This window comes from Phoca vitulina, unplaced genomic scaffold (assembly GCF_004348235.1).
Source record: "Phoca vitulina isolate PV1807 unplaced genomic scaffold, GSC_HSeal_1.0 scaffold12, whole genome shotgun sequence".
NCBI lineage: Eukaryota > Metazoa > Chordata > Mammalia > Carnivora > Phocidae > Phoca > Phoca vitulina.
This window is the reverse complement of record NW_022589715.1, coordinates 4336827-4362947: the sequence shown is the minus strand read 5'-3', so window position 1 is coordinate 4362947 and position 26121 is coordinate 4336827. Positions and strand designations below refer to the sequence as shown.

Genomic DNA, 26121 nt, shown 5'->3' with positions numbered 1-26121 from the left:
CGGGAGAGGACACGCCCCTGCCAGAAGTACGTCACTCAGCCAAACGGAAGGAGGCTGCGGGCCGTGTGCGCGTGCTTTGCTGGTCATGGCGGCCGCCAAGAAGCCTTTGGAGTTCCATCCCAAGCGGCCCTGGCGCGGAGAGGAGGCGGTAGAAGATCCGGACGAGGACAACGAGGAGGATAACGATGAAGCCGAGAATGGGTTCTCTCTGGAGGAAGTATTACGGCTCGGAGGCACCAAGGTAATGGCCTCGGACTCGCGGACAAGGGAACAGAGGCGCGAGGAGTGGTCTCCCGAGTGGCCCGGCCACCCCCGGGCGGCAGCGTGGGAGGGCGTTCTGCATCCAGATCCCAGCTTCGAAATGTGCGCTGTGCGCTTCCCGCGCTTCTTTTCCACAGCTTTTTACAAGAGAAGAGTCCTTTGGCATTGAACGTTTTTGCGGTGTGGCCTTTCTTAGGATGTAGGTGACCCTCTCATTTCACTGATCTATAACTGGCACTCCATCAGGTCGGTGAAGACTGACCTTTTTGGGTCCTGACGTCGTGGCATCAGTGTTCTGAACTTCAGTGCTGTTGGAATGTTAACTTCTGTTCTCACGGAGTATACGCACATGTTTACGCTCTAGAAGCCCTCTGCTCTCGGAATTCACATCCTAATTAAGGGAAAGAATCAGTAACCAAACTTTTGAATATTATATATCAGATGCTGAGTAGTGCCACGGAGAAGAAGAAGAAAAGATAATCAGTGGGAAGGGCGTAGCAGTTTTAAATGAGGTGATCGGGGAACTCATCATTGAGATGTTTGAGAAGAAAACTAGGAAAGAAAGGAGCCACGCTGTTCTGTGAGCAACAAAAACGTCAGTGTAGCTGAGGCAGAGTGAGGTAAGGGGAGAGTAATAAGAAATGAGCTCAGAGAGGTAAGAATATAGGCCTTTCTCTGAGTTTGATGCAAAACCTTAGAAGATTTGGAGCAAATACGTGATGGAATTTAGCTTACTTTTTTAGCACATGTTTTGTGACTATCGGTGGGGAGACAGGTAGGGGCAGGAGAAATTCAATTTACGGGGCAGATTCACAGTTTGCTCTGTACTTGTGTTGTATTTAATTTTTGAATAGGTAGTATTTCACGTGCTACAAAAAGTTATTTTAAAAAGGAGGAGTACTTGGTGAAAAGTCTTCTTTCCCACTTTTATCTCTAACCATGCGATTACTAGTCAAAGCAAGTATTTTTATGTGTCTTTTATATCTTCAAACACACACGTTATTTTTTACACAAAAGGTAATATGCTGTATAATATTGTGTATATATTTTTTCTTGCTGTCGTATAGATTCTTCCATATCATTATATAAAGTTGGGTTATTGGTTTTATGCCTGCATAAATCATTGTTTTAATCTAACCAGCCATTTATTGTGGATGTTTAGGTTGTCAATCTTTGCTATTTTAAATAATGCTTCAGTAAATAACCTTTAAAATAGATCTTTTCCCACATTTGTGAACATATATGTAATCTAAATTGATAGAAATGGAACTGCTGGATCAAAGGATGTGTGTCTTGTATTTTGATTTGAAGGTAGCAAGTTGCCCTCCATAGAGGTTGTGCTAGTTTACATTTCCATCAGTCATGTAGGAAAGTGCCTTTTCCTCCTACCATCTTCCCAACACCACCTGTCACAATTTTATCTTTCTCATCTGACAGATTAGAAAATGGATGCATCATGGTGGTTTTAATTTGGATTTTTCTTAATGTCAGTGAAGTTGAGCATCTTTTCACATTTTTAAAAGCCACTTTCCCCTTATGAACCATTTGTTTATATCCTTTGCAGATCTTTCAGTTATCACTTCCTTAACTGATGTGTAGGAACTTTTACATTAAATATTAAGCCCAATTACTCTGATATCAGTTGCCAGTATTTTTTTTCCAATTTATTTGTCTTTTGACTTTTGTATGTTTTTTGTCTGAGAGAATGACAGTTTTACCCATCTTTGCCTTTAAGGGCCTGCATTTAATGTCATTTGGAAAGGTTTTCTCTACTCTGAAATTATTTTAATTATGGTGTGCATTCTTCTATTACAACTTTTTTTTTCACATGTAAATCTTTGATTCATCAAGTATTTACTTGGTTGTAGGGTGGGAGCCCAGACAATACCATGATAATTGAATTTAATTGATTTTTAAACATAATAAATTTCAAATTAACTTTGGAAGTTTTTCTAAACTTTGGATTTGTAATTTATTTTTAACTTTCTTATGTTTTAATGCAGCAAGATTACCTTATGCTGGCTACTTTGGATGAAAATGAGGAACTGGTGGATGGAGGCAAAAAAGGAGCAATCGATGACCTTCAACAAGGTGAACTGGAAGCATTTATTCAAAATCTTAGTTTGGCCAAGTATGCAAAAGCTTTCTTAGTTGAAGAAGATGAACCAGCTGAAAAAGAAAATGCCAGCAAAAAAGAAGCAAGAGTATCTAAAGTAGATAATAAAAAGCAAAATGCAGCAGAAAGTGAAAGGACATCACTCGGTAAGGTGAAAAATAAGAAGAAGCCAGAACAACATTCTGATGAGAACAACAGTGTCACACCAAAAGTTAAGAAAGATAAACAACAGGACATCTTTGAATTTTTTGAGAGACAGACATTGTTACTCAAGCCTGGAGGCAAATGGTATGATCTGGAGTACAGCAATGAATATTCTTTGGAACCCCAGCCTCAGGATGTTGTGTCTAAGTACAAAACCTTGGCTCAGAAATTGTATGAGCATGAAATCAACTTATTCAAAAATAAGACAAATAACCAAAAGGGAGCTTCTTCTACCTGGATGAAGACAATTGTGTCATCAGGGACGCTAGGTGACAGGATGGCAGCCATGATTCTTCTTATTCAGGATGATGCTGTTCACACACTGCAGTTTGTAGAAACTCTTGTGAACCTTGTTAAAAAGAAGGGTAGCAAACAACAGTGCCTCATGGCTTTGGATACTTTCAAAGAATTACTCATTACAGACCTTTTGCCAGACAGTCGGAAGCTACGGATTTTCAGCCAGCATCCCTTCAACAAACTAGAACAGTTGTCCAGTGGCAACAAGGACTCGAGAGATAGAAGGCTGATATTATGGTATTTTGAACACCAGCTGAAACACCTTGTGGCTGAATTTGTGCAGGTCTTAGAAACTTTAAGTCATGATTCATTAGTAGCCACTAAAACTCGAGCTCTTGTTGTAGCTCATGAGCTTCTTTGTAACAAACCTGAGGAAGAAAAGGCTCTTCTTGTGCAGGTGGTAAATAAACTGGGAGATCCTCAGAACAGAATAGCCACCAAGGCCTCCCATCTGTTAGAGACATTGCTTTGTAAACATCCCAATATGAAAGGAGTTGTATGTGGCGAAGTAGAAAGGCTGCTCTTTCGCTCAAATATCAGCTCCAAAGCGCAATATTATGCAGTTTGCTTTTTAAATCAAATGGTCCTTTCCCATGAAGAAAGTGAATTAGCTAATAAGTTAATTACTCTTTATTTTTGTTTTTTCCGGACTTGTATCAAGAAAAAAGATATTGAATCAAAAATGCTTAGTGCCCTTTTAACAGGAGTAAATAGGGCATACCCTTATGCCCAGACTGGTGATGACAAAGTGAGGGAGCAGGTCGACACGCTCTTTAAAGTGTTGCATGCTGTGAATTTTAACACCAGCGTACAGGCTTTAATGTTGCTTTTCCAAGTAATGAATTCTCAGCAGACGATATCAGATCGATACTATGCAGCATTATATAGGTAAGTACATTCCATTTCAATAGGTGAATGAGGAATAACATGATTTAATAATGTGATTTAATACACAGCACTTACTGTGCCCCTCTATGGGGCAAGAAACTTAGAAAACTGGATTTTAGGCCCCCCTCAGCAACTTGCTAATCACCAACTTTGAGTAAGTCACTAATCTTTGTTTTCCTCTTGGAAAACGATGTTAAATATTTTGCATACATTATTTTATTTTTTGTATTGAGAACTTGCTAAAATACAGAAAAATACCCTCCCCCAAAACATCCATATCCTACCACCTAATATTTCAACCTTAACATTCTGCTATATCTGTTTTAAATCTTTAGAATATTAAAAAATTAGAACTGCAGATATAATTGAAGTTTCCTTCAGTCCCTTCCCCCTCACTCACATCCTCAGTCCTATATTTCCTCCCCCTGTCCTTCACACAGCCATTTAGTAATTCATTCAACAGCAATTTTTTGAATGCCATCTATATGCTGGACATTTCCAGGTGCTTTGGATATAGCACTGAACAAAATTCCCACCCCTAGAGTTGCTTACACTCATATTGAGGAAAACAGATGGTAAACAAGAAAGTCTGTTAGGGACGGTTAGGGTTGCATTTTTGGAATTTTTTTAATTGGGATTAAGATTTTGTTCATTGAATTTTGCTGTTGTCCCGACATACTTATTGAGGGATGATATTTTGAACAGTGTGAACACTTTGGAACTGTTTAAGTATACCAACAAGCTATATATTCCTTTAATTCACTTTAATAATTTTACATAACATATATCTTGTGAGAAATATAATGTACTGATTAATATCTTGAACTTAAGCCACAGTGCCTGGATTTGAGTCCCAGCCATTAGTTTGCTGTGTAACTTTGGACAAATTACTGAATCCTCTTTAAAGCCCTATTGGTAAACACGATTAATGCCATTTTACTGTGGCCCAGTTTGTCTATAAAATGAAGAGGAGTGCACCTATCCTGTAGGGTTATTGTTACAATTATAAAACTTCCCAAGGTTACATAGCTAAAAAATGAGAAAACTGGGACTTTACTGAGTTCATGTGTATGTTAACCCATAAATAAAATCTTTAAAAAAAAAAAAAAATACTGAATAATATAAGATATCTCAATATCACCAGAATTATGGAAGTAACAAATGGGGGAAAGTGGGTATGCAGAGCAATATGAAAATGCTTCACAGGGTCAGATATTTCCATTTCTAATATTAATGGAAAAAAGTTAATAGAAATGCTTAGAATAAGAAGTAATATTGCACATGAGCATATACAGAGGATTGTGTTAATTCTGGATATTCTAATGTCTGGAAGGCAAGAGCAGTTGGAGCATCTCTAGGATTTAGCAGCTAGGATAAAGAGAAAATTTTAAAATTATCATGTTCAATTTTCTACTCTACGTGTGTTCGTTAGAATCATGTGGAGGCCTCTGGTCCCCCAGCTAGGGGGTAGTGATACAAGGATAAGAACACTGGTCTAGTCCACTGCTTTCATAGGTCAGCTTTCATTATCTGGTTTTGGATTAGCCTTTCGTGTGAGGTTCTGTATCTGTATAAAAATTATGCTGTTATCCTAGAGAATGAAAAACCCCTTAGAAAAGAGAAAACACACAAAAAATGTCTTTCTCCTGTTGATATTCCCACCCTCCCCCAACATCATTCTTTCTGTTTTGGTCATTGACTTCCATTTTACGTCTTAGGTCTCTTGATCTAAAATAAACAGGAAGGTTATCCCTAAGATGAGGTTAGCAGTTGCCTCTACTACTGGTTGTAGAGATATTTTATGAATAAACATTTGATCTTGTTTTTGTTTTATAGGAAGATGTTGGATCCAGGATTGATGATGTGTTCTAAGCAAGCTATGTTTCTTAATCTTATCTACAAATCTTTGAAAGCTGACATCGTGTTGCGCAGGGTGAAGGCTTTTGTGAAGAGGTTACTCCAAGTTACTTGTGAACAGATGCCACCATTCATATGTGGAGCTTTATACCTTGTGTCTGAGATCCTTAAAGCAAAACCAGGTTTAAGAAGTCAACTAGACGATCATCCGGTATATCTTACAACTGCTTTTTAAATCGAGTGGGTTCTGAAATATATTGGTATTTTTCTTCTTAGCTTCAATGACAGTAACTTACTTAGTTCTCTGCAGCATGAACATGTGTGAGTCCTGAAGTTGGACAGACCTGAATTTTAGTCCCAGGTGTACAGTTTTCCTGGGTGGGCATGTTGCTTGATCCCTTTACTCATTGTAAACTGTACTATACTAAACTGTAATTGTATGAGGTAGTTACAGTTACAGAGCTAGTGGATCTCTTAAACCTGTTTCCTCAGTTGTGAAATGGACATAGTAGCACCTACTTAATAGGGTTATTTATAACACATCAGAAATTTGAGGGCTGAATGTTTTCATGTAAAAAAGTCCCAAAGTCTCAGGGAATTGTGGCTCAACTTAATTCTCTTACATTTAGAAAAAAGAATATGGTGTCTCATAAATTTGATTGATGGAATTTTCATGTTTTACCATTATAGCAATAAGAGGGTCATCTTCAAAACTCCCTCACATAACTGAATACAGACTTCCAGTTGATTAATGCAGATTTATTAAACCATTGTTTTAGGAGTCTGATGAAGAAAATTTTATCGACATAGATGATGAAGACATAGAAAAATTCACTGATGCAGATAAAGAAACAGATACAGTAAAAAAAGCTGAGACAGAAGAAACTGTGTCTGACAGTCCTAAGAAAACAAAAAAATCAGAGTCTGCTTCTTGGGTGCACTTTGATAACTTGAAAGGTGAGTTTCTTAAATCTTTAAATTGTTCTCTTGAACTTTTAAACAGGAATTGGATTCTCCTTTGATCTTTTTTTTTTTAAAGATTTAAATTTTTTTTTTAAGTAATATGCACCCAATGTGGGGCTTGTACTCACAACCCCAAGATCAAAAGTTGCATGCTCTACCGACTGAGCCAGCCAGGGGCCCCCTGCTTTGATCTTAATAGAAATTAACACTATACCATTTTAGAAATCCTCTGTATTCTTTTTTTGTTAAGTAGAGCTTTTATAACCAGATATATTCAGGAACTTAGAAGTAAATTTTTTTTTTTTAGAAGTAAATTTTTAATATAGTGAATCACTTGTCTACTTATTAATAATACTACAGATAGTAACACATTTTAAAGTAATTTTGATCTTAGAAATTAAAGCAGATACCTTTTGGAAATGCAACCTCTTCATTTGAGCTGTAAAGAAAAGCACACTAAACCTTGGGGATCAAGAAATGTGCCAGATGCATTTCTTGAAACTTGTCGTGGAACTCTTGGTCAACTTATTTCATTTCCCCAAACTTCAGTTTGCCTGTGAAGTATAAAAGAGAAGTGTGGAAGCAACCAGGAAAGTGTTTAAAAGAATCCATCAATTTCCCTGAAGGCTAAACTGAGAATAATCCTTTAGAAGGATGATGAACATGTGCATTGTGAAGTAGACAGTTTGTTGTAATGTGTTCTGAAAGTTCTTTGAAGATAACATAAAACTTGTTCCAAGTGAGAATTATTCCTGGACCTAATTTAATAACAAATATTCAGTGCACTTAAAGTTCCAAAAGAATTTAGACCTATTTAATCTTCAGGCTAGTTGCCATTTTAACCCTTCTAACCCAGTTGACCCAGATTTGGGCACCTTTTGCTGCCTGGTTTATTCAGTAGCAAATGCTATCCTGGGGACCATATCTAATTCTTGTTGGGGCTTGGGACGTTTAATCTGGGTAGGATACCTGGCTAACTAAGAATGTTGAAAATTATAATTCTATTACATATGCATACATATTATAGTTATTGGTGACAACATTAATGGTGGTGGTTTTAGTGAACTCTTGGGCTAGGAATAAAGCATTTGAGAATTAGTTTATTTGTTGTTGTTCTTAGGTGGCAAACAGTTAAACACATACGATCCATTCAGTAGAAACCCTTTGTTCTGTGGAGCTGAAAATACAAGTCTTTGGGAACTCAAAAAGGTAAAGTAATTTTATTAGTGCTTTATATTTGCCCTCATGGATTTAACAGCTTGAAGTTTCCATTTGGCTCGTAAATGATCAATATAGTTTAGTTTAGACATTAGTTAATTGGCATAAGGGAGCAATTTGAAGCATGTCACCCAGCCAGCTGTAATGCTTTATAACCTGTATTTCTGTAGCCTCTGATAAACATTAAATTTACACATTTATACATTTCTACATTCACATGTAGCAAATCTTAAATAATGTGGATGCAAAATCAGGATGTTGTACATGGCTATAAATAAATTTTGCTTTTTGTAGGTAAATTACTGCATATAATGGCTCTGTAAAATGGGTAAATTTTGCTTTATGCATTAGATCTCCCTGAGAAGTTTTGTGATGATAGAACTATTTGCAAATAAAATAACTTTTTAAATGCATTAGAGGAACCCATATTTCCAGTAAACTTTCTATGGTATCTTTGGAAAAGCAAGTAAGTGTCTTACCTCACAGACTCCTGTGGGCCCCTTGACACCTTTTCAGTGAGTCTGCAAGGTCACAGCTAGTTTCGTAGTGCTACCAAGGCACGTTACTTGCCTTTGTCACTCTGTTAACAGTGGCACTGATGATACTAAAGAAATGCTGGCTAAAACTGCTAGTGCCTCAGCGCAGATAAGGGTAGGAGCCATTATATTCTTCACCGCCATGGACCTTCAGGGAAAAAAGCCAGTATCACATAAGAATGATGAAACAGGAAAAATTAGTGATTATCTTGACCCTAAAGTACATGTCTTTTTCATAGTCTGTGTACATATACAGAAGGAATTCATAACATACTTCTGCTGCATACCTAAGTATGAGGTTGTCTCGTGTCTTGGGAAAAGTACCTGTGTAGTTTGTTGTAAACTCGGCTGCCTTTTTCATAAAAGACTGGTTGATAGACTGGTTATTCAGATTTGGTATTTGGGAGACATTTTCTTGAGTGAATGAAGTGAATCTGTTATTTCAAGCAAAACTGCTGACAATATTTGCTGTCAGTGATAAAATTCAAGCTTTTAACCAAATTAAAAGCTTAGAAATCTTGTAAACACTACCTTGAACTGGACACTTTCTCAATATGTAAAAACTTTTCTGATAAAATCAGTGGTGATACTAACAATGTGATTTTTGTGATAATGTAACCAACATATGGAAGAACTACATAACTTACTGAATCAGTATTTTCCAAATGACTAAATGCACAGTGTTACAAAGTCATGGTTAAAAGATCTATTCAAAGTAGACTGATTAATTTTAAGTAGCAAGTACCAAAAGCTGATTGATATGGTTTCAAATTCCATATTGCAACTAATCTTCAGTTTGGGTGTAGTATCAAAGATAATCCACAATTATGTGAAAGGTTATCAGTTAACCCTCCTATTTCCAACTATATATCTGTGTGAGGCAAGATTGTCTTCATATACTTCCAACTAAAAAATGACATGGAATACAGAAGCACGTATGAGAATCCACTGTCTTCTATTAAGCCAGACATTAAATAGATTTACAAAACTGAAATAATCCTACTCTTCACTAATGCTTATTTGTTCTGAAAAAGTTACTTTTCATAAAACATTTATATTAATATATAATAGGCTCATTGTTATTTTAAATTGACTATAAATGTTTCAAAATTTCCTATTGTGGGCGCCTGGCTGGCTCAGTCGGAAGAGCATGCGACTCTTGCCCATGCGGTCATGAGTTTAAGCCCCATGGTAGGTGTAGAGATTACTTAAATAGAAACTTAAAATTTCTGTTGTAATTTCTAATAAGGTAAATATCAATAGATATATCCCACTTAAACTAAGGAAGCTCTTGAAGTCCTTGACTTTTAAATGTATAAAACACTCCTGAGACCAAAATTTTGAGAATCACTCTTCTCTAATGTATTGGCTTAAGTTTCAATTCTTTGGATCTACAACTGTAGTAAGAGATGACTTTCCTCGCCTTTTTTTTTTTTAAGCTATCTGAGCATTTTCATCCCTCTGTGGCCCTTTTTGCAAAGACTATCCTTGAGGTAAGTCTAATATTCTAAAGTCAAGAAATAAGAAAAAGTAATCTAGTTTTAGATAATCAATAATTGGTCATAACAGTGTTTTCTGTCCACAACATAGAATCATAAACATGTTCTGCTGTTGGAAAGGACCAATGACTTGTTTAATACAGTACGGCAAGTAATTCTTCCCACTGTGTGGTGAATAGAAATACAGGATATTAGAAAATTGCAACAGTTATTTATTACATTCTGGTTTTTCTCCTGAAGAAAGACTGCCCTCCCCTTTCCCATTTGCTGTGTTGGCCACATCAGTGTTTGGTTCCTGGTTAATAGATGACCTACAGTATTACTGTTGTTTACCTCTTCATAAAATCAAAAGTGTATCATAAAATATGTATTTATGTGTATGACTCTGTTTAAATCTTCAAGTAAAGAGGGATGAGATGGATATTTGAAGGGTCATTTATGGCATATATGTGCCTTTGATGCATTGTAGTAGATGGTGTTTTGTTTGTTTTTTTTCTTATCTGGATGCATATATATAATTTGCATTAAGTTCTTAATCCTCCCACCCCCTCCACCTTTCAGGGAAACTCTATTCAGTATTCAGGGGACCCACTCCAAGATTTCACATTAATGAGATTCTTAGATCGATTTGTATACAGAAATCCAAAGCCACATAAAGGCAAAGGTATGCTTCTATTTAAGTATTTGGTTTTCACTGTTGACATTTAATAAATAAGCATACAACTAGGTTTTATATTACACTCTCTTGATTTTTACATTTCAGAAAACACAGATAGCATTGTGATGCAGCCAAAAAGAAAACATTTTATGAAGGATATTCGTAGTCTTCCTGGTAAGTATAAAGCCTAGACGGTTGAAACTGACAAGAATAGTACAAGTCAATAACATAAATTGTATTATTCTTTGCTCCATTTTACCAGAATAAATCTAAGCACCAGAGACATTATCCATCTTTTGTTCCCAAAAATGTGTATGCATTCTTAAGTTTACTATGTCTTACTGGGTCTTTTATTTTTTTAACTTTATTACAGAAAATTTCAAACATATCCAAAATAAATATACAGATAGTATAACAACTCCCCTGTAAGTATAACCCAGCTTCAACAATTAGCAACATTTTGCCATTTTTGTATCATCTATAGCTCTGTTAGTGACCCCCCCCATATATATTACTATCTTTTACAGTTAAAGACCATCTTTCTTTTTTTTTTTTTTTTTGAGAGGGAGTGTGTGAGCAGGGGGAGGGGCAGGGGGAAGGGCAGAGGGAGAGAATCTCAAGCAGATTCCCTGCTGAGCAGGGAGCCTGATGAAGGGCTTGATCCCACGATCCTGAGATCACAACCTGAGCCGAAACCCAAGAGTCAGATGCTCAACCAACTGAGCCACCCAGACACCCCTATAGTTAAAGACCATCTTAAGCTCTCTAATATGGGTTCAGCAGAAAACCCACAACTAGTTTTTGTCACAGAGCATCATTTTAAATTAGTTGATAACTTTTTATGGGTACTGCGTACCCATCTTGTATATCTGACTCTTTGTTTCTATATTCAGAGCAAACATTTCTTTATATAATAAATCACAGCTCCTTTTCATTCAGAGACTAGGGTTAATTTGTACTTTATTAATCATTTAATTTCCAACTGATTTATTTCACAGAGGTCCAGAGATGTAAATGGACTCCCCCAAAGTAATAGAGTTAGAACTTAGAAGCCAAATCCAGTTTTAATCAAGATGAGTTAGAAATTTTTATCGTGAAGAGAGAAAACTAATATTCTTGTAGTTCGTTGGTCTTGTTCCTTAATTTTCATCAATATTAAGTAAAATTGTGGATAATTCTGTTTAACTTTACTTCCTGTTCCAGAATGGCAGGAGTTACTGCTTTTTTCCCAAGATGATGAAAAGTTTAAAGTGATTATTAAGAGAACTCTTTCTCTTAAAATTGGGGTCCTGGATACAGTTGGAGGACAATGAAAACCATGTTCTTTCACTGTGATGCATGCACTGATGGCTACGTATGTCATTGTAGCCAATGAACAGTTTCAAATGTTTGGTCTTCTGCACTCAGACTTTCCCAGAGATTGTCCTTTGCACTAGAAGATCCCTTCTGTCCACATTCCTTACATTTTAAGACTTTAGAATTATAGGTATGCTGTATGTAGTCTTACGAGCTTGAATAACATAAAAAGGATTACTTTAATAAAAATATTTTCTTAATCTATTTTCTTAGTGAACAGTAAGGAGTTCCTTGCAAAAGAAGAAAGCCAAATACCAGTGGATGAACTATTTTTCTACAGGTAATACACTTAATGCAGTTTCTTTTGGAGAACTATTAAAATTTAAATTTTTAGAAAAAAAGATTATAAATTTTTTAGATTCCATAAAATGCTTCATTAACATAGGTCTGTCTTGAAAAGATCTAAAGATATGTCAGTTGGGGTGCCTGGGTGGCTCAGTTGGTTAAGGGGCTGCCTTCAGCTCAGGTCATAATCTCAGGGTCCTGGGATTGAGCCCCACATTGGGCTCCCTGCTCACTGGAGAGTCTGCTTCTCCTCCTCCCTTTGCCCATTGCCCCCTCTCCCCCCCACCACCCCGCTTGTGCTCACTTGCTCTCTCTCAAATAAATAAAGCTTTAAAAAAAATGTGTCCTCTCATTTTTTTGCAAAAGGAATTTATAAATCATTCCGTTTGCTAATCTTAACATACCTAAGTGAAACTTAAAACAAGTAAATTTGTGGGTATTTTTAATAATGTAGCTTAAATTTTATGACTCTTGACTTTGTAAAACCTAATTTTTAATTTCTTACTTTTTGTAATATAGTAATTGTCTTACAGGCTTTAAATCTGTTATCAGTCTAACATAATGATAAGCAACTCATGAGTAATTTGTCCAAAATACGACTCTAGGCAGAATTAGCAAAATTCACTGTGCTGTTACATAGAGAAGTCCTAAACTTAATAGTATTCTTATTGTTATCTGATTGGTTAATTCTGTTTGATTTGGGTTTTTTTTTTTTTAAATATTTTGTGTGAAGAATTTTGAGGGTATGATCCCATCTGCAGAATGCTAAGTTTCACTCTACCCTAGTATTAGAATGGATCTAACTGATAAAATACTGTGATTAGATGTTATCTAGAGCCACATTTTGTCTTATTTCTAACACATCATTAGTGTTGACACTAAACCTTTTACTATGTCATTTAATTAAGATGAGTTGAGGTGTTTTTATGAAAAACTAAATCCTGAATCTTTGAAATTTATTTTACTTCATGTTCAGAAGTTGCTATTTTAATTCAAAACTCTTGTTTATAATAAATACAAATTTTAGTCATTTATATCCAACTGTTTTTACACTTGTGTCACTGGTCATAGGTGCTTTGATTATAGCAAAGTGGGCCCTTTAATACAATTATCAAGTAAGGGCACCTGGGTGGCTCAGTCAGTTGAGTGTCTTCCTCTTGGTTTCTGCTCAAGTCATAATCTTCGGGTTGTAAGATTGAGCCCTGCGTCAGGTTCCATACTCAGCAAGGAGTCTGCTGAAGATTCTCTCTCTCCCTCTACCCCCCCCACCTCATGCACGCACATGCACGCATGCTGTCTCTCTTAAGAAATAAAATCTTAAAAAATAGGGCGCCTGGGTGGCTCAGTTGTTGAGCATCTGCCTTCGGCTCAGGTCATGATCCCAGGGTCCTGGGATCGAGTCCCACATCGGGCTTCCTGCTCTGCGGGAAGCCTGCTTCTCCCTCTCCCACTCCCCCTGCTTGTGTTCCTGCTCTCGCTATGTCTCTCTCTGTCAAATAAATAAATCAAATCTTTAAAAAAAAAAATCTTAAAAAATAAATAATCAAATATATAACATGCATTTTTTTCAGGTATTATAAAAAAGTTGCAATTGTTAAAGAGAAACAAAAACGGAATGCAGATGAAGAAAGTATAGAAGATGTGGATGATGAGGAGTTTGAAAAGATGATTGGTAATTTGTTTTTGTTGACTGTTTAATTTGTAAAATAATCTTTCTATTTACTTATAGAACCATGGAATATTAGTGGTAGGGGTGATCTTAGTTTTAGAAAATCATTTAGCTAAGAATACCATGCACATGACAATGGAGGATTAAAAAATATTTTGGTGGCATATGGTAGGTCACCCTCACTTGCTCCAGAGATTTAGGATTATGCATGGGCAGTTCGTGGGAAAAATAAATTTGTATTTACGTGGCATATATTCATTCTGAAGGAATATACTCATCCAATCTCTTACAGAAGAGAAACCATTTTTATTGTTCCTAATTTTCTTGCACTATTGGTAGCAGTAGTCTGCTGTTTCATCTGTTTCCTCTGTGATCCACACAGCTACAAAAATTTTAATCTATATTTAGGCTGAAACAAAAAAGGGGAAATTAGAAAAGTGGGGTTTTTTTGCTTTTTTTGCACATTGTAGTATTTCCAACACTGATAAGTTTTGGAGGTGGGAAGAGTGTTCACCCTACATTTGCAAATATTGGATAACCTTATGGATAAACCTTAAGGCAACTTTAAGAAGGCAGATTAAAGGATGCTAAAAATAAGCACTTAAAAGGATTGCAATTGCTAAATACCATTTTGATATTTACCCTCTTTCCATCAAAGAGTTGTAGAAAGAAACAAATTAACTGGAATCCATTTTAGTTTGGGGATTTAATTAAGGTCAGTATATTCACAGGTTTATGTAGATTAATAAAACATACCAGTAGTCCGATTATGTCATTTTGGTGTTTACTTATCATAAACAGCAGAATGACTATGTTAATTCGTTCAGATAGAAGACTTGTCAACTTTGTTATTCCTTGCTACATCTGACAATTTGTATATTATTCTCTGACAGACACATTTGAAGATGATAATTGTTTCACCTCTGGAAAGGATGACCTTGATTTTGCTGGGTAAAAAAACAGTCTTGTTTTTTAAAAAACTATTTTCTCAGCATTTCCCAAATTGTTTTCCTCAGAACAGAATACAGGACTCTGATGTGTAGTAGAAATTTATTGAAATAAGCTTGGGAAATGGATATAGTACTTTCATTTTAGACCTTTATAACACATGTTAGTATATTAAATTGAGGTTCTAGGCTGTCTGTAACCTTGTTAGTAGCCTAGTATTAGGCTAATCACCAAAAAACACTTTAGAAAACAATGTTCTCTACTACACGTTGTTGTTTTTCTTCAGCAACATGAAAAAGAAAAAAAAAGGTGCTAAGGGAGACCCAGAAGATGAAGACTCAGAAGGCAGTGATGATGACCTTGATAACTTGGATGATGATGAAGTTTCTTTAGGAAGTATGAATGAAGAATTTACTGAAATTGATGAAGATGGAGGAACATTCATGGACGTGTTGGATGATGAAAGTGAAGGCATTCCAAGTAAGCATTTTTAAAATACGAGGCAAAAAGTGTATTTTCCTTTTTTCCTCAGTGTAGGCTAGTTTTCCTGTTGAAGCATTTCTTAAATATTACTTTGTATTCAAATTAATAATCAGGTTGGCTAGAAATTTAAATAGGACCTTTTCCCCCCACTTATTTGGAACTGAAAGAGGTTGATTTTTGAGCTTCTGTTTTAATCAACAGTTGGGCTCTTTGCACAATACCTGTTGAGCTGTTAAGTTACCCTTTTTTTGTTGTTGTTAGAATAGTAATTATTTCTCAAAGTTAATCAAAATATTCATCATTTATCTTAGCCCTGTAGCAGTTCTGTTGTTTTTAAATTGCTTAATAGCATGTTTTTGTTTTTGTTTGGCAGGGGAAATAGAACTTGATGATGAAGTCAGCTCTAAAATCGGGACAAAGAGAAGCAAGAGAAAAGGTGCAAATGATTTTGACTTTGCTGGATCATTTCAAGGTAAGAAAATGTCTTTTAAACCTAAGCAGTGGCTGTGTAAAAGTTACTAATTATCATTTTGGGAAATTTTCTAAATTGGTTAGTATAATTTCATTTTTACTTTTATAATGGATAACAACAGTTTCTTTTTTTAATATGTGAAAGTTGTTTCCCACATTATTTTTTCCTCATAACTTCCTTTCTCTCATTTAACTATCTCTAGATCATCTTTAAAGTATTGTAAGAGATTATCCTTTTAATGTTAACACTTGTAAGATGCTAATAAAAGAAAAAGGTACTATATCAGGTGACATTTTTAACTTTTTTGATAAAAATGTAGAAAGCATTGTAAGTATTTTATTCCTGAAACCTGTGATAAATTCACAGGCTTGCTTTTTTTTCATGCTTTGAAAGTCTCTCGTTTATACCTGCAAAACTTACAAGCTCTTTCAAATACAACGATAGGCCTCTTAGATGATTTACCTGATACATAAATTATAACATGTTATCTTTCAGATTCTGTCTTCCACTGAGTGATGTACGGTCACACTTTAATAGTAGCATATTCTCAAATATAAGATAGTTTTCCCTAAAATCATCTCCAAAAAGAAATGTTGCTTTATTCTTAAGTCCTACTGAGCCTGTCATATTAAAAGATGCTGTTTCGGTTTCAGAAGACAGTAGCCTGAAAGGTGTCAGGTCTCAGCTGACAGTAGTTTGGGATGCAGATTAAAGGATACCTGACAGAACTGATTAAAACAAAAGGAGGCCACGGAATTTCCAACACTGATAAGTTTTGGAGGTGGGAAGAGTGTTCACCCTACATTTGCAAATGTTGGATAGCCTTATCGATAAACCTTAACGCAACTTTAAGAAGGCAGTAACCGTGCTTACTAGTTAATGTTACAGTTATATACCTGTAAGATGAATGAAAACTGAAAAAAACCTTTCCAGGTGCTATACAAATGGGAATTTTAGCTTAAGAGAAAATATTCCACAATAGCATCATATGCAGTTCCTGAATAATAGACACAAAATTTAAAATGAAAGGCTCTAGAAACTGTTTATCAAAAGTGGCTCTGGTATCCATGCAGAGGCTTTACATGATTGTTCGTAGCAGCAGTTATTAATAGCCAAAAAGTGGGAACAGCCCAAAAATCAGACGTTCACTGATGGATAATGGAATATTATTTAGCAATAAAATGGAATAAGATTCGGATACATGCTGTAAGATGGATGAGCTTCAGAAATGTTATGCTAAGTGAAAGAAGCCAGATACAGAAGACCACATATCATATGATCCTGCTTACATGAACTAGCCAGAAAAGGCAAAGCCCTCTTGGGGCGAGGGCACATGACTGCAGATGGGCACCAGGGGTCTTTTGGAGTTGATGGAAATGTTCTAAAATTGCAATGTGATGATAGTTGAACAACTAAGTTTACTAAAACACTGAATTATACCCTTAAAAACACCTGAATTTTATGATGAATTTTACTCCCTACTAAAGATGTTTTTAAAAAATGGCCCTAGTAGATGCAAAGAATTTGAATAACACTGTTCCAGGAAAGGTGAAAATGGATAAAAGTAGTGTTTTTAGTTAATATATTTTTAGATAACGTGATTTTAAATGTGTGAATTAAAATATAATAAATATTAAAAATAGATGTTTTAGTTTCTTTTGAAATGTTTATATGTTCAGAATTACAGGTTCAGGAGAACCACTTTGATAAATATAAACAAAATTTCATTTATAACATAATAAACATACTTTCCATCAATTTCTTCACAGTTAGACCAAAGAATAAAACCTCTGACTTAAATAGAATATAGTTTGCCTTAAGGATTCCAAAATTCAACCATGGTCGACTTTGTAGTCAGTCTTGCCTGATACTGTGGAAAACGGTTAAACCTTGATCAGTGGCCAAATCTGAAAGTTAGGAAGACACTGGTGTCATCTCGACAATTTTATTAGGGTACTAACTCTTAAATAAATTCTATTTGTCTTTAAATGTCAGCTACTTAATGGTGCTAGAAGATAATTATAATTCTGTATTTTAACCCAAATGCAACCTTTTTGTAACAAAACCATGTTGAAAGATTGTTGAATCACTGTTGTACACCTGAAACTAACATTGTGTGTCAACTATACTCCGATTAAAAAAAAAAGTGTATTTTTCCAAAATCATTGGAAATGATTACAATTTAATAATCTAGGCTTATACTTTTTTTAGGACCAAGAAAAAAAAAGAAAGGAAATTTCAGTGACTCCAACCTATTTATATCTGCTGAGGAGGTAAGACTAAAAAACTGCTTTAAGAAGTTACTTATTCCACATTATTTTGAGTTTTCTAATAAATGTATCTCTGTTTAAGTTTGGCCACCTATTGGATGAAAATATGGGATCCAAGTTTGATAACATTGGCATGAATGCCATGGCTAACAAAGATAATGCAAGTAAGTAACTTGAATTTTTTTTTAAGATTTATTTATTTATTGGGGGGGGTGGCACAGAGGGAGAGAGAATCCCAACAGATTCCCTGCTGAGCACAGAGCCAGGGGCAGGGCTCCATCCCACAATCTTGAGGTCATGACCTGAACTTAAATCAAGAGTCAGACAGAACCGACTGAGCCACCCAGGCACCCCAAGTAACTTGAATTTTTCAGAGGTTTTTAAATGGCCTTAACTTAGAACTTCTGAAGATGTAAATATTTTTTGGAGGACCATTTTAGTAAGGATGAATAAAATGGTTCCTTATAACCTGGAAGGAATGGCTTTTTCATCTGTTTTGGGAGCATGTAGAGGATTAAAAAGCATTTAGACTACAGCAATAAAGACTGTAGTTTTTATATTAAACAGTTACTTTAGTTTTTTTAGGGAGGCAGGCTGTTTTTATATAATGTGAGTTTGTAAGTACTTTATAGACATTTTAATTCTGATACTGACAGTTACTGGCTTCTCTTCTTTTGCCAGTGAAAGTGTTCAGGGGAAATAAAATCTTCAGAGCATTTGTTCATTTCTTCTCCTAGTCTTTTATTTGTTAAACAGTAGTCTTTAATAATAAATGCCAAAGGAAAGCAACAAACAAAAGCAGGGGATTTGCATAGGGGATGGGAAATGACTGTGAGCCATGGCAGACCAGAAGTTCCTGTTTTGTTCTGTGGGGCCAGGAGTCTGCAGTGTGGTGTGCTCATCTTTCTTCTCCCCCACAAAGGTCTCAAACAGCTTAGATGGGAGGCTGAACGTGATGACTGGCTACACAACAGAGATGTGAAAAGTATCATCAAGAAAAAGAAAAATTTCAAAAAGAGGCCAAAAACCACTCAAAAAATTAAAAAGCAAAGAAAAGGAGTTTTCTAAATAAATTATAAATTAAATTGTACTTACTCCTAATTTTTGCTATTCAACCATTTTTCTTGATCTTGCTGTCTGACTCCATACATTCCAGACTGTTCAATGGATTTGTAATAAACTATAAATAAATATAGCTGTCATTTATAAAATCATGTAAAAGTGTTAAAATTATATTGAGAGAAATCAAACCTCTTTTCCTTATTTCTACATGGTAAAATGAAAAAGATAATAGATACATATTTCATGTATAAGCCCTCTGGCATCTGTACTAATCATTGTAATGAACACTATTAAGCATTACTTTATACCAGATTATTGTACTAAGTGATTAATAATGTCATCTTTTTTAATCGTTACAACTCATAAGGGGGGCATTATTACCGCTACTGGACAGAGAAAGAAACAGCTCCAAGAAATTAGCAAACCAGAGGTCACGAAGTTTTAAGCTGTGGTTTGTCACCACCACCTCAGATGTTTCATTCCAAAGTTTTTAACCACTGGTAACTACTCATCTCCAAAACAGAATTTTCGCCACCCTGTGTTCTCAGAAAGAGCTAAAATAGGGATAAACAGTAATTTTTCTTGGAAATTGACATCACAAAGTAAAAAGTCCTTTAACCCTTAATTGGTCATAAATTACTTATTTTAAACTTACTTTATACTTTTAAGAAAAAAACCTACCTTCCAAGATGAGGGGAAATTTCTTGCTCATTGTTTGCCTGAAATCTGATGAAAAAAAGAAGTCTTAAAATTAGACATGACTAGACATTCATTGTATTAAAACATGGAGCTATAATTTAGTGCTAGCTTTAGGGTCTATGAGCTAGGGATCCTACAGATGAGAAATGTGTGTTAAGGTCCTTCTGGTAATCAGGAACTCTCCTGCACAGGGTGTAAGTTGCACTTGCCTTGCCTGTTGCCCCCCATAGTTATTTTGGAGTTTTTAAAATTTGGCCTGTATATATGATGTAATTTATTGAGAAAAGTAAGTTTTCAGTGTTAATGTGTAACTCCCTTATGTAACTATGAAGTTTTGAGATCAACTTCAAAAACCAGGTAGAGTCTTACTTCTAACTCCGTAGCAAGGTAAAATGGAATCCGTAAAAACAACAGTTTTACAGATCCCATTTTACCTTGTTACAGAATTAGAAACTTGAATTTGCTTTTATATACTGTTTGGATGTTTTCTTTTATACCCTTACACTTGAGAAGTGACTTTGTGGGCATCCAGTAGCATCCTGGGGCGCAGTGTTCCAGTGAAAAACCTTAAGAGGATAAATGACAAGTCTCAAAGATGGCCACCACGCCCAGGACTACTATTACCAGCTCCAGGGAAAGAGAAAACAGCCCTTCCTCATTTTAAAAGTTGAGGGCTCTAATATAAGATTTCCCTCCAGAATGTATCACAGCACTCTCAGTGACAGTGGCATGAGAAAGGTTTTAAGTGCCCAGTTACTGATAACAGAGGAGGAACTCTGATAGCCTTTGAAACTGGTTACTTGACAACTCCCTCTGCCACCACTACTCAGTCTACCAAACAATGAGGTATAAGCAGCAGGCTGAATTTCTTTACCTGTGTTCCCAAATTAAGCCAGACCAGATACTTGCTCTATGCCCCAGATGAGTAAAATCCACTGAAGTGTGAAACATTTTCCCTAGTCTACAAACAACATTATTTAGGGAGAAGAGTCATTAAGTCCACAATAATTAACACCAAGTTTCTTCTTGTGTCCATAAAAATGCCTAATATATATAATTAACATATAATGTATTATTTGTTTCAGGCGTACAGGTCTGTGATTCATCAGTCTTACACAATACACAGCGCTCACCACAACACATACCCTCCCCAATGTCCATCACACAGCCACCCCATCCCCCCGACCCCCCTCCCCTCCAGCAACCCAAAATGCCTAATATATTGAGGAAGCAATTTCTCTAAAAATGCTGTTTAGTAACTCAATGCATTAGCAAACTGCACACCCCTCTAGAAAACATTAACTTCTGAATTAGGATTACCTTGGCTTGTGTTCATCTTATTAAACAAAAAATAAGCTCCAAAAACGCCCAAGAGTTCAACTACTAAAACTCCTTTAAAGATCTTCTTTGCCACTGGTTCCATAGTGCGGGCCATCCTAAGTTCAACAATAACAAATACATGTAAACCTGAATGAGCAGACACAAACTTAATACCACTTCCACAAAAAAAAACTCCAATTCATTCTCACAGTCGGAATGATCTAGGGATAAAACCCTGAAGTTACTGTATGCTTATTTGTATTTGATATGTCCCACATTCCTAGTTTTCAATCTCTACCCCACAGAATGAACTAAAGACACCACTGGATAAAGCACAAAACGGAGATGAAACTGAAAAAAAGCACTGTAAAAAAGAACAATTTATGGAATTGAGATTTTTTAATTGCCTAAGAATATAGAATATTGATAGGGTAAATCTTTTTTTTTTTTAGCCAAACTAGGAATTAAGATATGATCTAACAGTCACCATATGTGAAAGCTCTTTGTAAGTACCTGCAAAGGTAAGGTTATTTTATAAGTGGTTTTATATGTTCCATAGCTGGAGGTTTTCATTTATTTATACAACATATATTGAACTATGTTCCACAGCCCAAGCATTTTATACAAAGTTGAGCAACAAACCAACTTGTTCCTGAGGAGCTGCTATTCTAACAGTAGTTTCAAACTACTTACATCACCCAAAAGACTTGTTAAAAATGCACATTCCTGGGCCTCAACCTGCAGTTCCCCAGTCCTGTCGTTCCCCTAGATTCTGATTCAGCAAATCTAGGGTTACCATCCCAGTAATCTGCACATTTGCAAGCAACTCCAAATGGCTTCTATACGAGAGGCCCTGGACCACATTAGGAGAAAAACTGACCACCATCACCCAGTAAGTGGAAAATTAGACTTTAGATCTTAATTCTCCTCCTTTAACTAAAACAAAAGCTAATCAAAAAAAGGGTTTGGGTCTTCATTCTCTTTCTCCCAACGTAAAAGCTAAACAAGGGAAAGGGCTATATAATAAGCTAAAAAAAATAGCATATATGACTCTTACTGAATATATGAAATGTAAATGCAAGTTTTTCTCTGCCTCCCTATAACCCCAACAACAGGAGAAACCAGTCCTTCTTAATCTCAGGATTTTGATACTGTCCAATGTATGCTCTTTGTCGTACTGTTCTCTGCCTCTTTGCAGAGAGGGTAAGATCTATAATACTCTACAATCCCAGCTCTCTGCTCACTGCCATTCCCTCTTGACTCCTTTTCACAATGCCTCAGAGTGGTGTAATTAAATACTTTTGTAGGATTATCCTATTAATCTCTTTACCAGGTGTCCCTTCCCTCCAAAATTCCCTTCCCTCGTTTTGATAATGCGATCACCCTGGGGACTAAAAGATTAAAACTTTATTATTATCTAAAAAAAAAAAAAAATGAAGCAGAGGAAGTTAAGAACCCAAGTATAACCAACAGGCAGTTGAGTGGGTGGGAATGGAGAACTGTTTTGCTGTTTACAATGCTGTACCTGACAGGAAGTAAGTCACGATCAGTACCGGGACCTCTCAGGGTAATTTTTAATGTGCAATGGGTGAAAAAATGTTTTTAATTAAAAATAAAGCCTGCCTGCAGCAATATCCGCAGTAAAAGGAATCCAAGTAAAATTTGGTTTTGTTTTGTTGGGAGAAGGTGAGGTTAAGAGTTCAAAAAATAAAGTACAAATAACACTGCTACAGCATTTACCTTTTAAAAAAATATATATACACATTTTACATTACAAGTCGCTCAGCTTCAGGCAAGGTGTTTATAACGACTACTAAAGCCTAGTTGATAAAGACCACCAAACGCATACCCGTCCACGACAAAGTTGGCTTACTAGCTGGCAGAGAAAGAACAAGATTAGACGAGATTTTGGAGAAGGACGGAATTTAGGTGAAATTTAAAATAAAGCAGTGCTCGAAGCACCTGGGTGGCTCAGTCGGTGGAACCACGGAATCTTGATCTCAGGGTCCTAAGGTCAAGCCCCGCATTGGACATGAATCCTAATTAAAATAAATGAGTAAAATAAAGCAGTCCTCGAATGGGCTCGAAGAAAAGCATTGCTGTGTGTCATGGGGTTCACATCACACTGGGCTGAGAAGCTGATTCAGGGTGCACAAGCTTAAAACAAAGGTGCAATGTTGCGTCCGAAAACGCCTCATCTGTGCACTACAGTTGGAAATCGACACGGCTCAGCATCGCAGGCAAAATGATTTAACCAACAGCAAGGTCTCTCGCACTTTAGACGGAGAACAAGGTTTCTCAGCATCCCTGGGTTTAATTAGCTAAAGCGCTTTTTCCAGGTTCCCACGGTCCAGAACCAAGGCACCAGCGAGGCTTCCGAGAGCTGCCTCAGGCCGGCTACCCACGATCCTCAGGCCGTCGCGGCTCCCCACCCCCCGGGTCTCCGGTGCACCCCGGCGGCCCCCCGCGCCCTCCCGCCTGCCTGGGCTCCCCGGACGCTCCCGCCCGGCCCGCGGCCAACTCGCGCGGGCAACGCAGGCCGCACCGCCCGGCCGCGGCGACAAGGTCGCCGAGCGACCCGGAAACACTCGGGCCTGTCCCGCGCCCTCCCGCCGAATGGATATAGTGACACCCAACTTCCCTCCGTATGATCCCAGAACTTTAGCGAGGCCCCCACAAAACGGCCCCACTCCGCTCTGTGGAGAGCCCACGTCAGGACGCCCAACTAGAGGCCCTGCTCTCTTACCTGAGGGGCTAACACGCACGACTGCGCGTGCGCAGGGTTTGGCATAGCCCCGCCCCTCATGGCGTTGGCCCCGCCCCACACCGAATTACCTTTTATCGTGCTCTTCTTACTGAGAGCAGATCCAGACTGCGGGCTATGTCCGTTAATTTATTTAATCCTCACAAAAACCCTATGTCCTAATAGGTGCTATGAGTGTCTCATTTTACATAGAAGGAAAGAGTTTTACCCCGCCTACAATCACAGAGCTAACAAGAGACAAAATTGGATTTGAACTTAAGACACTGACTCGAAAAACCTGTGCTCAATTATTTTCTACACTCTGCAACCCAAAGTGTGATAGTCTCCAAGAATCAGCAATATGGTCATCACCTGGGAGCTTGTTAGAAATGCAGACCTGTTTCAGTAAGCAGGCGTAACTAACGTGCCCCAACCGTAACCCTGGAATGCAAATGCCCAAATCCCCAGTTCATTAAAGTCCTGTTCATTCTCCTCTAAGTCTCCAGCACCCCTCCCAAAGGCTCCTTTGGGAGGCTGTACATTCCCCAGTGTGACCCTGATTTGCTAACTCCAGCAGAGGGATGCAAGTGACCAGAAAGAAGTTCCCTTGCTTCATCATGCCCAAGGCACGGAAGTTGGCCAAAGTCCCAGTCCTCTGTAGTGGTCATAAGAGCAGGGGCAGCAGGGATCTCTTCATTAATAAGTACCTGGGAAGTTTGCTGTCCATTTTCCCACGGAAAGAGACAGCGCAACCTGTGTGGGATCCTCAAAATAAAGCTCTCTCAATCAGCTGACAAGAGGTTGCAGACCATTGTTACTAGTGACAAAAAGCACCTACTAGAGAAGAGAAGCCCAGGATCTTGGTGATGACCCAGCCTTCCCTTCAGATGGCCACAGGACACAGAGCAGTGGCACCTGCAGCCTCTGGCAGCACTGTCCCTAGGGCGAGGAAGTGGGGGCAGGACTCCTGCTTGCCAGCATCCCCGTGCTGGAGTGGGGTGCTTCTCCATCACCCCCAGTCTAGGATGCCAAAGTGTCACCAGTTAAACTGCCCTGGGGGCGCCTGGGTGGCTCAGTTGGTTAAGCGACTGCCTTTGGCTCAGGTCATGATCCTGGAGTCCCTGGATCGAGTCCCGCATCAGGCTCCCTGCTCAGCAGGGAGTCTGCTTCTCCCTCTGACCCTCCCCCCTCTCATGTGCTCTCTCTCATTCTCTCTCTCTCAAATAAATAAATAAAATCTTTAAAAAATAAAATAAAATAAAATAAACTGCCCTGGACCCCGAATGTTTCCAGCATCCACTAACTAGACTTCATCCCTGACTTCCTGGTGTTCAACTTCTGAAGAGGGGAGCCAGTTTTTAATAAACTCCCAAAATACCAATAGGTTACACCCTCTCCCTATATGTGGGATTCCAAAGTAAATTTCAATCCTATACTACACTAGGAAGTAGCACTTCTCTTGGTAAAGAAGAGGGAAAAAGCCCAACTTAATCCTGAAGGGGCACTCTACTACATAAAGAGGAGGATGGCATAGGAGGCGCCGATTTACCTGCCCCTAAAAATCAGCCTTGGGCCAATTGGCACACAAGGGCCACATGCTGCTGCTTTTTTTTCCCCGTGATTCACTGGTTGCATATAACACCAGTGCTCATTCCATCAAGTGCCCTCCTTGATGCCCATCACCCAGTTGCCCCGTCTTCCCACCCACCTCCCCGCCAAGAACCCTCAGTTTGTTTCCAAGAGCCATATGCTTCTTGATTCTTGCTTCCCTGCTTTACTAATCAGACTAGAGTTCAATCACCCTAGACATTTTTGGTCACCAAGTTTTTTTTTTCTCTCTCTCTCTCTTTCTCCCTCTTTCTCTCTCAACCTCTCAATCTCTCTCTCTTTCCAGAATTCTCTCTTCTCCCCTCCACCCAGTATAAGTCCATAGCCTAGAAAAAAAAATGAAAAGAAAAAAAATTAAGAAGGAACAATGTCTTTAATCTCAAGGAAAGGAGCTTTAAACAAACCTCCTGTGCTGATGCCACCAGGAGTGTGAGCCAAGCCAGGGCGGTGCCGTCTAAGTGGTCCCCCACCACTTATCTCAGGCCTGGGTGGATCAAGGAGCTAAACAGAAGCTGGGATTGCACAGAACCGGAGGCCCACCTGCACTCAAAAGCACACCAGTGCAAATGTATCATATAATCTAGGTTATTACACAATCATTCATGCTGTTCACCTCCACCATGCATGTAGACAATTAAGAGTCAAGTGGGGGGGGCACCTGACTGGCTCAGTTGGTGGAGTACGAGACTCTTGATCTCAGGGTTGTGAG

At 37.6% G+C, this 26121-nt stretch overlaps 2 protein-coding genes and 1 long non-coding RNA gene across 7 annotated transcripts; 1 reads left to right on the top strand and 2 right to left on the bottom strand.

Annotated features, from left to right (window-relative positions):
• Positions 1 to 31: 31 nt before the first annotated feature.
• CEBPZ (CCAAT enhancer binding protein zeta) lies at positions 32 to 19048 on the top strand. 4 transcript variants are annotated; one of them, XM_032410301.1, is made up of 16 exons: positions 32 to 241; positions 2265 to 3766; positions 5603 to 5834; positions 6403 to 6580; positions 7707 to 7795; positions 9780 to 9833; positions 10401 to 10503; positions 10603 to 10671; positions 12067 to 12133; positions 13710 to 13810; positions 14701 to 14758; positions 15042 to 15235; positions 15612 to 15710; positions 17922 to 17983; positions 18063 to 18144; positions 18903 to 19048. In XM_032410301.1, exons 1-16 carry the CDS (start codon positions 86 to 88, stop codon positions 19046 to 19048), a joined length of 3192 nt encoding a protein of 1063 aa, XP_032266192.1. In that variant the 5' UTR covers positions 32 to 85. The 4 variants fall into 4 exon arrangements, with proteins under 4 accessions (XP_032266192.1, XP_032266190.1, XP_032266193.1 ...); XM_032410300.1 differs by lacking the exon at positions 32 to 241 and adding an exon at positions 677 to 881; XM_032410299.1 differs by lacking the exon at positions 9780 to 9833.
• LOC116636018 lies at positions 257 to 9373 on the bottom strand. Its single transcript, XR_004300270.1, has 4 exons — positions 8284 to 9373; positions 6997 to 7140; positions 2816 to 2930; positions 257 to 652 (listed from the first exon to the last, which is right to left on the bottom strand). It is a non-coding gene; the product is annotated as an uncharacterized LOC116636018 (long non-coding RNA).
• On the bottom strand, positions 18324 to 23875 carry CEBPZOS (CEBPZ opposite strand). 2 transcript variants are annotated; one of them, XM_032410312.1, is made up of 5 exons: positions 23808 to 23875; positions 21062 to 21177; positions 19724 to 19768; positions 19076 to 19160; positions 18324 to 18943 (listed from the first exon to the last, which is right to left on the bottom strand). In XM_032410312.1, the coding sequence occupies exons 2-4, from the start codon at positions 21174 to 21176 to the stop codon at positions 19078 to 19080; spliced, it is 243 nt and encodes an 80-aa protein (XP_032266203.1). In that variant the 5' UTR covers position 21177; positions 23808 to 23875; the 3' UTR covers positions 18324 to 18943; positions 19076 to 19077. The 2 variants fall into 2 exon arrangements, with proteins under 2 accessions (XP_032266203.1, XP_032266205.1); XM_032410314.1 differs by lacking the exon at positions 23808 to 23875 and adding an exon at positions 23703 to 23785.
• Positions 23876 to 26121: the final 2246 nt, after the last annotated feature.